Source organism: Ailuropoda melanoleuca, chromosome 3 (assembly GCF_002007445.2).
Source record: "Ailuropoda melanoleuca isolate Jingjing chromosome 3, ASM200744v2, whole genome shotgun sequence".
Classification (NCBI taxonomy): Eukaryota; Metazoa; Chordata; class Mammalia; order Carnivora; family Ursidae; genus Ailuropoda; species Ailuropoda melanoleuca.
Window position 1 is genome coordinate 40,273,389 of NC_048220.1, and position 17,987 is coordinate 40,291,375.

At 37.1% G+C, this 17,987-nt stretch overlaps 1 protein-coding gene across 1 annotated transcript in view; it reads right to left on the bottom strand.

Moving 5' to 3' along the window:
- Nucleotides 1–5,407: 5,407 nt before the first annotated feature.
- Nucleotides 5,408–17,987, bottom strand: part of ELOVL7 (ELOVL fatty acid elongase 7) — a 79,229-nt gene continuing 66,649 nt past the window's right edge. Inside the window, exons 5-8 of the mRNA XM_034656264.1 lie at nucleotides 17,624–17,680; nucleotides 15,170–15,275; nucleotides 10,299–10,435; nucleotides 5,408–8,395 (exon numbers count right to left, since the gene is read on the bottom strand). Of these exons, the coding sequence (XP_034512155.1) occupies nucleotides 8,186–8,395; nucleotides 10,299–10,435; nucleotides 15,170–15,275; nucleotides 17,624–17,680 (510 nt within the window). The 3' untranslated portion in view covers nucleotides 5,408–8,185. The remainder of the gene's footprint in view (nucleotides 8,396–10,298; nucleotides 10,436–15,169; nucleotides 15,276–17,623; nucleotides 17,681–17,987) is intronic.

Sequence of the window (17,987 nt, forward strand, 5' to 3'; positions counted from 1 at the left end):
ATTCCCTATCTGTCCCTAGAAAATTAAAATACTTCAATTCCCCTGGGGATTATTAAGCACATTCTAGGATCTTTCTGAGGGGATTATGTTGTACATATACCATATATTATTCAATGTCACAGGAGGGCTCAGGCAGCATCCCACACTCAAACACATTCATGTTTCTGCAGTGAAATATATTAATAGTCACTTAGTGGATGAATAAAAAGACAAATGATCTCTCAGTACCCAAGTCAGGCCTGACCACCAAACATTTGTGCTGCCAACTTATAAGCTTTGGTTTTCAGGGACTTTGGGATTTCATAATCACAGGAAAAGATTGTGAATCTGTAACTGAGTTTGAGTAACTTGGATATGGGATGACTAACTGTGGTATAGTGCAATAGAAATTCAAAAGAGGGGGGAGCCTGGGTAGCGGAGTCGTTAAGCCTCTGCCTTCAGCTCAGGGCGTGATCCTGATGTCCCACATCGGGCTCCTCCGTTGGGAGCCTGCTTCTTCCTCTCGCACTCCCCCTGCTGTGTTCCCTCTCTCGCTGGCTGTCTCTCTGTCACATAAATAAAATCTTAAAAAAAAAAAAAAAGGAATTCAAAAGAGGAAGGTGTTGCTAAGAGGGCTAATAAGATCTGTAAAGATTTCATTGAGGAAAAAGCACTTGAACAAAGACTGGAGAATCTATGGAAATTGGCAAAGATCAGAAAATAAAAGGCATCCCATGTGAGGAAGAAAAAGAACTCGATTATACTAAATCATTTGTCATGGGGAAAATGTAGTAAAATAAATAAAATAAAAACAATACGAAACAGACGCTTAACTATAGATACAATACTGATGGTCACCAGAGGGGAGATGGGAGGGGCAATGGGTGAAGTAGGTGATGGGGACTAAGGAGGGCACTCGTGACATATGAAGTGTTGAATCACTACTGCACACGTGAAACTAATATTACACTAAATGCTAACTAACTGGAATTTAAATAAAAACTTAAAACATTCCCATTTATATGACATTTTAGAAAAGGCACGACTATAGAGATGGTAAACAGATCAGTGGATGACAGGGCTTCAGGATGAGGAAAGGTTGAATCAACGAAGCACAGAGGATTTTGGGGGGGCAGTGAAACTATTCTGTACGAGACTGTAATGATGAATATATAACGTCACACATTTGTCAAAACTCGAAGAGCTTTAGGGCAAAGAGTCAAACTTAAAAGATGCAAAACTTGTAAAAATCATTTAGAAGGTGAGAGAGTCTAGGAAGGAATGTAGAATGGTAAAATAACCCAGCTGTATTATAAATATATGAAACAACCTCATTGAACAGGGTGAGGGGGAAAGGTGCTGACCTAAGTAATTTTGGAAATGAGTGGAGTCCGTAAATGAAGAACAAAAGGAACTCTAGTTCATAAAGTGTGCAAGGGGTTAACAATTCTGAAATCATTTTACATGTATATTAGAATTGAACTATTAAGTAAATTCATGGCAGATGTGAGAACCAGGTTTCTCACTACTGGAGTTACAGGCAAGCAAGGGGCAAGGGCTAGAATGATCCATGTGGTAATAGATTAGAATTGGAGATACCAACACGAACTCCTGTTTACTTAAGATGTATACAGATGGTTACATATAAAAATATTTACAGGTATGTGTCTATGTATTAGTTAGTATACACACATACAATTCTTTGCTGTCAGCTAAGAGGGCCTAGAAGCAATGGCACTCCAGTAGCCATGAGCACACCTACTGCCTTACTAATACCATTCTCCATTGAAAGGAATCAGGACCCCTTGGAGAATTGGTTGATTCTAGAACTAGGGCAGGAAATATTCAAGATGAGTCTGGAGCATCTTGTAGTGCCAGAAGGTAAGAAAGAGGGAATATGTCAAAATGACAGAGAAGCCATGAAGAAGAACGCTTAATGGCTAAAGGTGGAAGAATTTGAGCAATTAAATAAGTAATGTAATATTAGATTATATCCCAAAGTAGCAAATAGATATTCATGAGTCCATATTAATGTAAACAGATCATTGAATAAATAAATGGGAGAGAACAGGCAACTAACCTAGGCAGAAGAATTCCAAATTTGTGTAGATACTTTGCGCTCAAGGAGTTATCCTTAAGTGTGACTACAGAGTGACTCCCTTCCAAAGAACAAAGCATGAAAGAAGAAAAAGAATAACATTACCTCAACCAGGTGACCAAGGTTAACATCAACAGTGAAAAGTCATATTGTTAGTATATACCCTTGATATGATGTGACAAGAATAGTACTTGACCTCTACTGTCTTCCACCTAAAAACTAATAACCCCTGTCTAATCACGAAAAAAAACATCAAATTCTTTTTTTTTAACTTCTTTTGGATTTTTTTAAAGATTTTATTTATTTATTTGACAGAGAGAGAGAGACAGCCAGCGAGGAGGGAACATAAGCAGAGGGAGTGGGAGAGGAAGAAGCAGGCTCATAGCGGAGAAGTCTGATGTGGGGCTCGATCCCATAAACGCCAGGATCATGCCCTGAGCTGAAGGCAGACGCTTAACCGCTGTGCCACCCAGGCGCCCCAAAAACATCAGACAAATTCTAATTGAGGGGCATTCTACAAAATACTTGGCCAATATTCCCCCAAACTGTCAAGGTCATCAAAAATAAGAAAAGCCTGGGGCACCTGGGTGGTTCAGTTGGTGAGTGTCTGACTCTTTGATTTCGGCTCGGGTCATGATCTCAGGGTTCTAAGATGGAGCCCCACTTTGGGCTCCCTGCTGGGGATGGAGCCTAATTAAGATATTTCTTTCCCTCTTCCTCTGCCCCTCCCCCCTTCCCCTCCCTCTCTCTAAAATAAATAAGTAAATCTTAAAAAAAAAAAAAAGGAATGTCTGAGAAATCCTGACAGCCAAAACGAGCTTAAGGACACAGGACAACTAAATATAGTGGCATCCTGGATGGAATCCTGCAACAGAAAAAAGACATTAGGTAAAAACTGAGGAAATCTGAATGAATGGACTTTAGTTAGTAATAAAATATCAACATTGGTGCATCAGTTGTAATAAATACTATATTTATGTAAGATATTAATAATAGGGAAATTGGGTATGCATATATGGCAATTCTCTGCACTAACTTCATAATTTTTTTGTAGATTTGAACTATCCTAAAATTAGGTTTATTTTTAAAAAGAACTCCATTCATGCACAATCCCAGATTTTGAGGCCTGTGTCACATTGCTCTTCTCATCATTGTCACCCACTATCTTCTTGGAGATATATCCATATTCAGAGTACTTTCTCATCTAGCTCATCTTCATTCCAAGACTCTTCATCATCGAGGCTCTTTCACATTCATGTGGATGGACATTCCACCCAGCACCATGCTTAGTGCTTCATCCATCTGTTCAATTCCAATAACCATCATACACTTTCTGTATCAGCCGCTCACTTCCAGAGCCATATAGCACTACCTCTACACTTTAAATTGCTGACCAGACTATAGCCGCCACTATTCCCATTCATCTCCTTCTTCCAGAGTCATAGAATCCCTCACTTCAACTTCAGAGTCGCCTAGGATAGGGTATACTTCTCCACTTTCTGACCTATATGACTAAATTCTGGCCAGTGAGTGATGTATCAGGTTTTTTATAGGTCCTTAAATGTAGAGAACAGCTCCTTCTCTTATTTTCTTCCTCTTTCATACTAACTGAAATGTGTATTAATGGCTGGAGTTCCAACATCCATTTCGGATCATGAGGTGACTCGCAGAACTGCGAGACAAAATCCCTGGGTCTCTGATACTATAGTACAACCGACCCAACTCTGACTCCATACCTCTGGAACCTTATATTGGAAAAAACTTCTATCTTAAGTAACTGCTATTTTTAGGTTTTCATCAATCCTAGTTAAACTTATGAAACAGTTCACTCCCTTATTCCATCAACTTTTCTTGGCAGTATAGCATGTTGGTTAAAAGTAAGAGCTTTGAAATCAAAAGAAAGTTGGTTTGACACCCAGTTCTAACAGCTAATAACTTCCTGATCTTGGTCAAAATTTATGTAAATGGTGTAAGCATCAATTTCCTTATCTGTAGCCACCTCATTATATCTCTCTTGTAGGAATATTGTGAGGATCTCATTGCATGAGAAATATAAGGAGCTCAGTAAGAACCATTGTCCTTTGAGAGTCTCAGTCTCAGCTCCCACAATGCATCACTGCACCCAGTCTTGCTGGTGTTCTCAACGTCCTCCCTTGTCCCGCTGCATTTTCCTTGCAAATCCTCACCTTGGTCAATGCAAGTCTTCTCCATGCCCACATGATTATGGGCCTAACAAAATTATGCATATTGGGATCACTACAAATGTATGGTCTCCAGCCTAAACAGGGCTCTGCTAGAGGCTGGGAAATATTTGAATTGTGTCTATCCCTAAGCACATCCATCTCCCGCAGTTTATGCAACTTTTTTACTCTTCAAAGAATATTCTTCCTAGAATAAATATGTTTATGCTGCTTCTTTAAAAGAAAAAAAAAATTCTCTCAATCCATTTATCCCATCCCCTCTGCAATCATCACATATCTTACTCCACCTAAAGTAGAGAGAACCATAAACTTTGCTCTCTTTTGAGCTAGGGACCCACATTTTCCTCCCCATTTAAATCTGCTGAGTCTGTATTCTCTGTGTGTATGTCCATATTTTTACCAATCACTACAATGAAATACATTATTTCATTTAAGCCACAGAACAATCCAGCAAGGAAAGCTTGTACTATTGTTCTCATTTTATAGATGAAGAAACAGAAGCTGAGAGAGGTTAACTGGCTTGTCCAAGGTCACCTGTTATTTAATATCCATGTCTCATGGCTTTAGATTCAGCCCACTTTCCACACTACCCCACGGCTTCGTTGGACACTGCTAGCCATCCTATCCATGGTCAGTCTAGATGAGAGTCTCCCTTCCAAAGCTTTCTCACATCCATCTTTCTTTCTGGGCACACACACTGGCTCTCCTTTACTCATCCTTAATCAACCAATTTAGCTCTGCCGTTAAGTGTCTAAAGCCGCCATCCCACCCCACCAGATGACTCTTAAGGTACTACTTAGATCAAACCTCACCTCCTTCAAAGCCACTGAATGCTTTCAATTTCCTGCAGAATCAAGCCCAGATGCCAAAGCCAAGTGCCTCCAAGGTCTGAGGCCACTTCCCCTTCTGGTCTCATCTCTCTGTATCAACTGCAGGAGGCCTTTCTCTAATTTGGTCTATTGGCCATTCCCTAAACTTTCCTTTTCCTAGACCTTGATTTGTTATCTCTTTTCACTTACACCTTGCCCACTAACCCACCACCCATTTTGAAGTTCTGTACATCTTAAACACACAAGTTCTAATTCCTTCATAGAGCCTTCCCTGCTGTCTAAGTGACAGAACTTCCACTCATATGACACCGAGCTGCCCTGTTACATAACTTCCTCTGTCAGTCTGTAAGTTTCAGGAGGCCCAACTATGTCTGAGGCATCTTTGTATCACTCTAATATCTAGCAGGGGCTCTCAATATATCAATGTGCAACAAATGTGTAAAATGCTTTGGTTAAATGAGTTTTCAGGATTAAAACCACCTACCCATGCAAACATAAGCAGTTTATTCCAAAATAAAAGACACACATACACCCATACTACCACAAATTTATCACACACACACACGCACACACACTTTGACAAAATCCACAGAGTTTTCCATAGTCTTTAAAAATTTAACAGAAATAAGAGACAACTGAGGAAGCATAAACTCATAATTTTATAATTTAGGTAACAATGTAGTCCACTCAATTAAGAATTCAACTCAATTAAGACTGTAAACTGGCAATGTTCCATAGATACTTAAAATTTTGTATTTGTATTTATTTATAGTAGACATAGGTTTCAAGGATTCATAGAACTTCATGTTGTAAACCAGATTTTGTAACTGGTCTCTTTAATTGTTAGGTAAGCAAACCCAAAGGCAAAAAGTCCTGAAAAGTGGATGAAACCCCAATAGAAACTCTATGTGACCCATAGAGCCCTTTAATAAAATACTGTCCATGCACATCCTACATCCAGTGATATGCATTTTGATCTAATGACGTTTATATGAAGGATACTTCTGCTAGTTGTGATTTCTTTTCATGTAATATTCCAGCTCTCCACTTTTATTCACATAATTTAGAACATGGTTGCAACACACGCTGATGTTAGTTCAGAGGCAGGTCAGACATTGTAAAGACTACAGTAAGGTTAGGAGAGGTTGTACAATGCAGGACAGAAAGTATTGTGAAAACCAAACTCTCCTGTTTCATCTCTTTGTGCTTCCTTTTGGTCTTTACCCTACTTCGGTCTTTGGAAATCATGTGCATTGTGTAACAGCACCCACAACACTGTCTCCTTTTAGCGCAGATTAGATGTGAAGAGCCGAAACAGGAAAAGAGTATAGGAACCCTGAGACCCTTGGGGAAATAAATTTTGACTGCTGTTCTTTTAGCTCTTTCTGCTTTCTTTTCTTTATTTGAGAAAAATAAGATCTTTCCCCCATTTATCAACCCTCATCTTCTCGTATTGTAAGCAAGTAAAATCAGTAAAGGTCACTTAAAAGCAAATAACCTTATAAATCTGGTAAGTGTGAGAGAAAAGGCCATGGTATAGATTAAATGCCTAGGGTGACACATTGAACTACAGGAGTTTACAGTGAGGAAACACTCAGGCTTTGATGGACAATGCTATCACTGTCTGTTACATAACGGAGACCCATAAGTACTAATTGTTTAAAGTCATATAAGCATAAGCAGTCCTTCAAAATCAAGTAGAAATATAACAAGAAAGAAAAGGGGAAAATTCAGAAATGTCTAAATATCATTGTTTCTGGGACAAAACTCTATTGACCAATAGTTTCAGTTTGCCAACAAGAAAATGTGAGAACAAGAGAATTTTAGAAAGCAGTAATTATGGAAAAACAAAAGTAGGCAAAATGAATTTCAGGTCTTCATTATATAGTTTATAGGTTTGAAAAAAAGAAATCCAGGCTATTAATTAATTTATAATTCTGGGTATGTTTTTCCATGCAGTGTATCTATAACGACTATTAAATAGGTTCTCTCTCTCTCTTTACTAAGAGACCTTTACGTAACTAAATAGTCCCTGGTGAATTTCTGTGCCACCATTTTCCTCCAGTTGCTTCACAAATGATTCTAACACATCTCTGGAAACTGTGTATAATGGGAGGTCTGAAATCATTTACGATTCAAGGGTACCTGCAGTGAGCTAATGATATGAACATTTACATATCTAACCAATACATATTTAACAAGATAATCCTTTAAGCCATGACAATATGAGAGAGTGACATTATAATACAACAGACAACAGATTTTTCCCACTGAACTACAGAGTACTTTTTCCATTGACAAATTTCGCCTCTTTCCAGAAATATACAAAGTTAACTGCAAAACCGTAATAGCACAGTGCTTGTTAAGCCACAGAACAAATCATCTTGTTTTCAGCATAGTAACTTAACCTTAGTGTCAAGTGCATCAATGTACTAACCCCCAAAATTGTTACTTTTAGACAGTATATACAACGAAAGTGTTGTAGGAAAGTCTTATCAGCAAAACTAGTGGTGGCTACACGAGAGATCCATTAAAAATTATTGTTAGTGATGTTAAATGACAACTTATCAAAAATTCACTTCATGTTCACCAGTGTTAGCTCTTTAGAATGGGAATTTAACTTTGGAGTAAATATAGTGTCTCTGAATATAATCAACAAGCAACAAAGCCAGAACCCCCAGTTAGAGGTTTTCAGAGCTGGCAGAAGGAATCTATAGTACGGCATGGATCTCTGTCCACGGTCAAAATATCTGATGATATTTTTCATCTGTACTGGACTTCTTTGAAAAGTACTATACTGTTTCATATCCTCCTTTCGCTATAACAAAATGTATTAAATAAAACCTTACGATTAGGTTTAAAAGCAGCTGAAAAACTGCCTGCTTTAGGCTCTAATTAGACTCTGTTATCTGGGAGCTTTGGGCTCTCAAATATCAGAAACCCCAATAACTTATCATAAAAATACAAGCTCTTGGTTTTGAAAAATATACAAAATGCACTTCACATGGAAATAGCTCTTGATTGTCAAGGAAAGTAAGATACCAGTCTCAGTCACAGATTCATGTCGTGCTTGCATTTCAGTGATCTTTGTTTTTGCAGGTTCTATTTTTCACAGTTTTGGGCAGCCGCTGGCCTTTGGTGTAAGCACGGTACCAGAAATGGAGAAAGAGCAGCAGAAAGATGCACCCATAACTCATAATGATGTACAGAAAGACCGGAAACTGGTACTTGCAATCTTCCATGAAAAAGAACTGGCCTATGTGGATGGTGACAATAATGAACTGGGCCTAACAGATGAAAGAATGAGAAATATTATTCAGGTACGAAGTCACAAAGGAGCAATCATTTAATGCATTCTTTGGCTGCTTATGCTTAAACAGTCTGCAACCACAGCTAGGCTACTGTTGGGTAGGGAATTTTATCTTTCAGTCTAGCCTCTGTGGATGTGAGAGTGGGTGGGACAGTGTCAAAATCCAGACGGGAATGGGGAACCACTATTCAGTCCTGCCCAACTCTACAACTCCAGCAGCCCTACGTAAATGGCCCGGGAGCTGTGCGGTGCAGCAGCCCTTTCGTCCCCAGAGAAAGAACCATCAGAGCAGGTTGTCCTGGCAAGTCTCTGTCTTGAGTCCTTGACTTGATGAAATACACATGGGACCACTATCTTACAGCTTAATTTTCTAGAAGAGTCTCAATTTCAAATATTCTGTCTTGTGGTTAGATGAGGTATTTCAATTTTGGGGAAACACAAACATTCTAATTAGAGCCCCAGCAATTCTGTAGGAGCCAAAGCATCCCTGAGTCCTGGTATCTGCCACTTGTCACCCACACTTAGATCGGGATAAAAATATATCCTGCCAATGGCAGCAGAGACTCTGTAAGGAGTAACACAGTACTGATGACCCTTCTCGTGATACTCAAGGGCTCTTTGTTCCAGAACATTCTACACAGTCTTAAGAGGAACACTTCCCAGGCTAATGTCCAGATTTTTTGCATATCTTTCTTCTTCTGATTAAAAGGCAACATGTGCTCTGCGGGAATGTTAGAAAAGTAAAATTCCATAAATAAAAATAAATAACAATTACCTATAATCTTCCAGTTATAACCATAGTTAAGCTTTTCACAGTTTCTTTTATGATCATCCTCAACTTTCCTTGCATTATCTTAAGAAACTTCTATGACATTCTTGTGCAGTAACCACACTTACTTCTCTCATTTTGCAGACAGGAAGATGACACCTTTGGAAGCCTCAGTGACACCTTCAATATCCGACACAGGCATGTTTGTGTATAACCAACATGTTCGAGATAATAATAAATATCTATTCTTTCTTCTATTTTAGTATTTTGCCACATTATTAAAAAGTTTTTACAACATTTAAGAGTAGGTAAGTAAAAAAAAAAGCCCAATACAAAATTGTCCATGCGGTATAATGCAAATCATGCAACAGGTATACACATGTATGTGGAATTATGCCTATTCTTCTTTCTCTTTGGTTAATTAGATGTTCTAATTTCTTGGCGATGAGCACATGTTACTTTACAATCAGAAAAAATACTTAAAAAGAAAGCAACTGTGAATAATTTTCTTGATTTCATAATATCGCTAAGTAGGAATTAAAATAATTTATTTCACTACTTCCTTACACTTGATTATTTAGAGCATTGTCAATTTTGTCAATATATGCAATATACCGTCCCCCTACCTTTTTCATCTGCATATATGTTTACCATTTGGAGGAAAAACAGACTTAGAGGCAGGCATACAGGAAGACGCATAATGCCCTCAGTTACGTTCCCTCCGTCAAAGTCATTTAGATCTAGAATATGGAATTTCTAACTTCTAATTTAATATTATGCCTGCTGCAGTTCAAATAACTGTGAGATTATCTTGATCATAAATATATTTATTTTATATAAAAGCATAAAATAGTATAAAGATGGCCTAAAGATACACATTCTGGCTTAACTGTCTGAGCCTCTTGGCTGCCAAATACACTTTGTTTTCAACACAGTTCTTGCCAAAAGTTTAAATAACATGGAAAAGATAATGATGGGATGCAATACAGGGGCCACACACTCTATATTCCTATTGTTCTGTAGCTTTTGTTCTTTAGTTAGTATTCTGATTCATGGGAAAGAGAAATGACTCTAGTTTAATGTCTGGTTTTAAAGAAAATGAATTACTCACAAGCTGTAATGATGTCAAATATTTTTTCCACCACAGATACTTCTGGAAGGCTGGCCCCAGTGCAGACAGCCCATAGTAGGAATACATGACTACGTGTACAGCTGTATTTAGAAAGGCATGGAATGTTCCCAAACCACCTGGAAAATAAAATTATTGTAAAATGGGGGCAATGTTCCTTAAAATGAGATTCATTTTTGTCTGAACTGAGATTTTAGAGTAACTATTTCTTTAATTTTAGTAGAAAGAAAAACATACACGACATCAATATTGTTAAACAGCTACCCAATCAGAGGGAGCTGGATAACACATTCATTCAGTAAAATATAAGATGCAAATCTCCAAAAATAAATTAGAATGCCTTTACTTATTGTTATATCTTAACCTTAAGATGGTCTTTTGGTTTGGGTTCACTTTAACAAACTAAGTTGAGTTTTTTAATGGTAGATGCTTAATAATAGTGATCAGATTCCTCTTTTTAGTGAGGGTTGACATATATAAAGTACACAAATGCACTAATCTTAAGTGATGATTGTGTATGCAGGTATACACCCACATAGCCATCCATCAAAGTCACAATATAGAACATTTCCAACATCACGTATGGTTCCTACATACCCCTTCCAAGAATATACCCCTCTCAACGTGACCTTTATGCTGACTTCTGTCATCAACTATTAGTTTGCCTGATATTAAACTTCATATAAATAGAATTATACAGGATAATTTTGTAGGCCTACTTTCTTCCAATCAACATAATATTTTTAAAATTTATCTATGTTGCTGTATTAGTAGTTTGCTTTCTTACTGCTGTTCAGTAGTACAGCATTGCACTGTATGAATGTATCACAATACGTTCTCTTGTGCTATAAAACTTTGGCAGTAAACACTGGCTTTCATTAGTAGGCTGTGCTAAGTTTGCTTTAATTATTTAAAAACAAGTATTGTTTTTCCAAAATAAACCTTTATTAATTGTTAAGCCATCTTTGTTTACGGCTTCCATTTGATTATTATCAATTGTGTCCTCCTATCTTGATTTTCCTCTTCCAGCCACTACGTCTCCTACTGATCACATTCAATTTAGAGTAGAAGCAAAGAACCCTGGGGCAACAGAAGCAAAGATCATTTCAACTGTCTTTATCTGACCTGTAGCACAGTGGAAGGGGTAGCAAGGTGACTAGCTGATAGCAGGGGGAAAAACCAAAACACTCTTCCTTAGCATCTTTCCTAAGAGGCACAATCTGGAAGAAGCTGCATTCTTCATGTACAGCCTGATTCAGCTTAGTGATGCTGACCTCGGATTTAAATTCTTCTCCAAAATATTCTACTTTCTTTATTTCAGTATTCTTTAATTACAGAAATAAAGTGAAACCCCACAAATGTGGAAAAATTACGTTAGAAAAGGGACTAAATTCATAAACACTATGTATTATAGAAAGTTTAAAGCAAAATAAAAATTGTTGCATAACAGAAACTAATTACATTTTAATAATCATTCATAATTGCAAAAATTCCAGATACTTCTAGACACTACCACTGCTAAAGTATGCCTTTAAAATAACCTGTTTGAAATAATTATTTTTGAGTAATTTAAATATTCCCCCAATGTCTCATTTATGCTATACTGTGCTTCATAAACTTTCTCTCAGTAGAATAAATAAAATTGCAGCCAATTATCACAAATTTCAAGTCAGAAGAAACTGAATTAATGAAGCTTATTAACAACCTCCCACCTTTTACTATTTACATTTGGATTAGTCTTTTTTCCCAAAAGAAACTTGAATAAATAAATTATAGTGGTGTGAAAACACATTTTCTAGGTTGATTTAAAAATATAGTAGTTGTCTATTTCTGATAGTTTAGGAGTTAAGCTGCTTTTTTTTTTTTTAAGATTTTATTTATTTATTTGACAGAGATAGAGACAGCCAGCGAGAGAGGGAACACGCAGGGGGAGTGGGAGAGGAAGAAGCAGGCTCCTAGCAGAGGAGCCTGATGTGGGGCTCGATCCCACAATGCCGGGATCACGCCCTGAGCCGAAGGCAGACGCTTAACCGCTCTGCCACCCAGGCGCCCCAGGAGTTAAGCTGCTTAACAGCAGCATAAGCCAAATACCTCTCATGTCCATTTGTGTCTTGTGATTATATAAACACAGAGGACACAAACTACATCAGAGCTTTTCTCACTAAGATACTTGTCCCATTTTTTGGTAGAAGACTATTTTCCATCCAGAATCTTTTATTATTTAAATGTCCTAAAATGAGGATCCTATGGACAGGAATTTAACAAAGCACTAGTGTAGCTAACAGGGTTTAGTAGGGATTACTAATCAAAATCAGCTATCAAATAAAATTAACTTGCTGATTTCGTCTAGTTATGATTATTTTTTCAGATCTGTTAATAAGTTCATTCATAGAACAGTCACATTTTAATTAGCAATGTTTTCCACATCTTCTTTGTAAGGCTTTCCTAATAAAGTATTTTCTAAGCTTGCTTTCTTCTTTACAACAATAGTTTTGCAAAGCTAACATCTTGGAATGAGTTGTAATTAGTGCCATTTCATTTTATTCCTTTTTAGAGAAATAAAAGAATCACCTGGGTAATTATCACAATTCTCCTTATCTCTGGAAGGGAGTATGTGCATAATGAATATAAAAACCTGCCAGAGAAACATCTGCATCATATTCCAAAGAAAAGTTGGAATACTTTTTATGCCGGAGAATTGCACAACAGGCAAACAGGAAATTAAATACTAGACAGAGATCAGTTGTGCTCAAGTCTTTGAAAGAACAGTGTAAACCGGACAGTTTCATTCTAGGAATGGAAGCCAATGCTAGACCACATTTCTGGAAATATCTCAGCTCTTATTGCTGTACTTGTCACTAAATAGATATTAGGTGTACAAGTATCTACCAGATTTCACATGCAAGACTGAACAGAAATGCCAACTCATGGGACGTATAAGAAAGAAGAAAGTATTTACGTTTTGTAAAGCAGCAGGGGGATTAAGGTGTGGACAATGAACCTGCCACAAAGTGTCTGATGTCCATAAACAGGGTAACATTAAAAAACCAAGGAATTTCATGTTTAAATTTTCATTATTGAAAGCAATGCTTGTTTGAAAATGGAAGCCAGACTATCAATGGGCTCAAAGATAGGCATTACAAAAGTGCTCAACTTTATTCTTCAAATAAACTTCATTTTCCCCATTATAGAACTTACAGCTATTCAAATACAGAAAAGTTAGAAAATGCAGAGAGGCTAAAGATGGAGAGAGAACGCACTTTTTGTGTTAGTACCTCTAAATCACTGTATTTTGGGGTATTACCTCCCAATCTTTTTCCTATTTATATTTATTTTTCAGTGTTGTGATGTAATATTTGGTCTCAGAGAAGAAATCTGAATAAATAAATTATAAGAGTGTGAAAGAACTTTTTCTAGCATACTTTAAAATAGAATAGACACCTATTTCTGATAATTTTGGAGTCAAACTGCTTAAAAGAGAAGATGAGCTAAATGTCTCTCAGTATCATTTGCATTTCACAATTATATATACACAAGAATTCATAACCATCTTATTAATGGATGGTTAGGTATTTTCCAATTTTTGGCCAACACAAATAAGATGTCAATGAATATCACTATACAGAGAACTGATGTGAGAGAAAAAAAACATATAAAGAGAAGTAAAATAATGGAGATAAATAATCGCTATCCTTAATTTATAAAATGGACACAGATGAGACTATCTTCTCATAATGTGAGCTACATTTTTACATTAACATACATTATAAGAAAAACCAATGACATTTATTTTTTAAAAATCCATGACATAAAAATGCCAATCTGGGGAAAGAAAACACCTCACATACTGGAAAATCTGATGCCCATAGGCCACAGTGGGGACAGTCCTCCTGGCTCCTCCAGGTTCTGGTATCTCATGCCAATGGCTTATTCATGCCCTCTCATGCTCTGAGACATGAAGATTTTTCCCCCATGCCTAGAGACTATAAAACTCAAACAAGAATTCCTCAATTGTGGTTTCTCTTTTTCGTACTACAAAGTCAGAATACCTAATAGAAATGAGCTATTCACAGAAATTTTAAAGCTTTGTCTAACATGGGCTGCAGATCTACTCAGAGACTTCTTAAATTTAGACTTCTTAAACTCGATAAAAAAAATTTCCCAACCAACTTCTGCTAATAAGTATATGTCCTTGGAGACATCATTTATTTAACACGTTATGATAGGGTAAAATTGCTTAACCTGTTTTTTCCGATTCTAGATGTTCAGAGGCATAAACCAAAACCAAACGAGCAAAAGAGGCTCTCTGCCAAGCTTTTGATTTAAACCAGTTTTGACTTCAAAAAATATCAAAACAATATCCTTCAACCACAATTTGACACATCTTTAAAGAATTGGTAGGGGATATCAGTTATTGGAATTTTGAATGCAAAGACGACTGGAACTTAAGATAAACATTCTAACTTCCTGGAAAGCTGTAAGTTATAGATATCTAACTATATTTCTATAAAACTAAGGCTTCTACCATTTTAGTTGTTTATTGTTTGTTTATTTAATAATATTTAATAGAACTATACAGGAAGAGAGTAAAATCCAAACCAAACAACTACAGGATATGGGTAGAAGGCTGTACCCAAAAGTCATGTGTATCTAAAGAATGAAGGGTGGGGGAGGGATCTAGGATAAAGTCTTACATTTATGTTTCAGGTAATAATGAAAGTCGGAAGTTCGATCAAAGTCATCCTTTGATGTTTTGAGTTTCTTCTAAATCACATTTAAGGACAGAATTTGTGTTTACAACATACAGAAATGTAATCGTTTATAACACATGATCCCAACTCTCCCTTGGCTACCTGCGGCAAATTTGACTCCAAACCACCAGGTCCATGGCATGATGGTATGATGGAAGACATGCAGGAAAGTCACTTGGCTATTTTTCTTACGCAGAACAAAAAAGATCTGAAATAATTTTAAAAAAATCAAGTTCATAGAAAATCATGCAATGACTGATCTACTGATTTATCTACAAAAATATTTGCAAAGTACAAACTATTTTACACCATAATTTGCATTGAAAGGGCTGCCTTAGAGAATGCTCATAGAGCAGCTGATTCTCCAAGCGGCAGCTAAAAAGCTAATTAGTATGAAAGAACTTAGGTATGATGACTAGTCATGGGAGAATCAATAAAAAGGTGTTAAGGAAAATGTATGCAGATTTGAAAATCAAAAATGGAAGGTGAGGAACATAGCCAAATATTGAAAGAAATGTTACTGGTAGGAAAACATCCATGTAGATTTTGAAGTATGTGGGAAAGCAGAGTCTCAATTCTTAGGACAGAAACTATTCTATATTGCTCTCTAAGACATCCTACTAATTTAGATGAGGGATTAAGCAAACTGAAAAGAGGACTTGCAACAAAGCAAAAGTAAGCATATTATTACTAAAAAAAGATGAAAAGGGAAAAACTTGAGGGGATATGGAAAAATAGGATAGGGGGAAAAATGCAGCCTAGAAAAAGGAGAAAGGCAACAAAGGCACCATCCAGACTGAATGTACCCATGGTTTGCAGAAACCCTACAAACAAACAAAGAGGAGAACAGGAAGGCTTTTGCAGGGGGAAATTTTTTCCAAAAAAAAATTCAAAAGCAGAATTAAGTGTTCAAAAAATATTCAAAATTCAGAATACCAGTGATGAGTCAGACTTCTAAATATAGGACTAAGCAGAGCACCACAAACAAAAGTATCCATAATAGTATTTGAGAAATGTGGTTTAGGGAAGTACATAGAGGTAGCATCAGTTTCCTTGTGGAACCTGGAAATGAGAACATGCAAAGCAGAAACAATGAAGCCAAAATGCATTTGCTTATGCACATGGAAGACGGCAGCATGATGCAATGAAAAAGCCCCAAACTAACTATCTGGGGTCCCGGTCCCAGGCAGTAGTGGCATTCCTCTGGGTGAGTTACTTACCTTTCTGGCTTCAATTGTTTTGGACCAGATCAGTGGTTCACAACCCTGGCTGCATATTACAATGTCCAAGAAGCTTTATAAAAATAGCCATGCCTAGTCTCTAACTGTAGACCACCTGGTACCAAATCTCTGGAGGTGGGGCCCAGGTTTTTGGGTTTCTTCCTAATGCAGTTAATGCTCCTGCACCATGAAGGCTGAGAAGCACTGAACTACAGCAGGGGTGTCCAAGTGTGGACCCTGGACCAACAGCAATAACATCACCTGAGAACTTAAAAGAAATGCAACTTCTTGAGCCCAACACACTGCAACAGAAACTTTAGGGGTGGGGTCCAGGCATCTGTGTGTGTTTCACACAGGTGATTCTAAGGCAAGCCCAAGTTTGAGAACCACTGTATTCTATGCTCACTAAAGTCCTTTCCAATTCTAACATTATGCAATTATTCAGCTGAGAAGGTGAAGCATGTTGAGATTTGCTACAAGAAATATGTACTTTGTCACTGACCTCTACCTCTGAAACTAGTAATATGTTATATGTTAATCGATTGAATTTAAATTATAAAATAAAAATAAAAAAGAGAAGAAATATGTATTCTGTAATATGTAATTGTAATATGTATCCTGAAGAGAGAACACACTTTTCTTAGACCCAGAACTGGTTCCAGATAACTGAGACCTACATGCCCCCTTTCCAAAGCTACTCTGGAAACAGAAGGACACAGTTGTCCCCTCTCATCAAGGATCCTAATCCATGGCACCTGCTTCTCCCAGAGCCTGTCACCCAAATTCAGAGTCGATCCTCAACAGGATCTTAGTTGGAAGAGAGAAGATGTAGTAAGTATAAACTTCAGAAAGGCAGCTAGAGATAGTTTTGATATTACCAAAACTACTGATATCCCAGGGATAATATCCTAATGTAAGTTTACGAATTTTGAAGCACTTACCCTCTTAGACGAATATGGATGACATAGTGCTTTGGTTTATACCAAAAGAGCCCAAGGTAGAATGTTCTCTGCTCTTTGCTTCATGAACTTGCTTCCCTAAATACCTGTCACCCACCACCATAAAGAAGCACAGTTTTGCAGTGTATGTGACAGTCACATGCTTATCTTCGTCAGGGGGTAGGTACATAAGAAAACCTTCTGGAGTTTGCAAAAGACTGAAAAAAAATGCTTATCCTATCTACTCTCTAAAATTTCTGATAATAAAAGGTAAAAGATAATAGGAGGTCTGCCTCAAGTGGAGAGATAACCAGCGTTATCAAACAACTGAACTCTAGCAGTTTATTGCTTCTACTGAAACATCAAACATTTACCAAGTGTGGTGACCACATACTCACAGTATCTAATAACTCAATAAATTTGGAGAAGTAATAAAGCCAGCAGGTGCGTGCCATCTGCAGAAACACATAGATACAAATTTATTTTATTTTTTTATATGGAGCAAATTTTTATCTTTTTAATTTTGGCAAAATATACATAACCCAATTTACCATCTTAACCATCTCTAAGCATTCAGTTTGGTGGTATTTAGTACATTCACATTGCTGTGCAACCATCACCACCACCCATCCGTTGAACTCCTTTCATCTTGCAAAAGTGAGACTCTGTGCCTATTAAACAATAACTCTTGATCTCCCTTTCCCACCAGCCCCTGACAACTACCATTTTACTTTCTGTCCCTGAATCTGACTATTCCAGGTA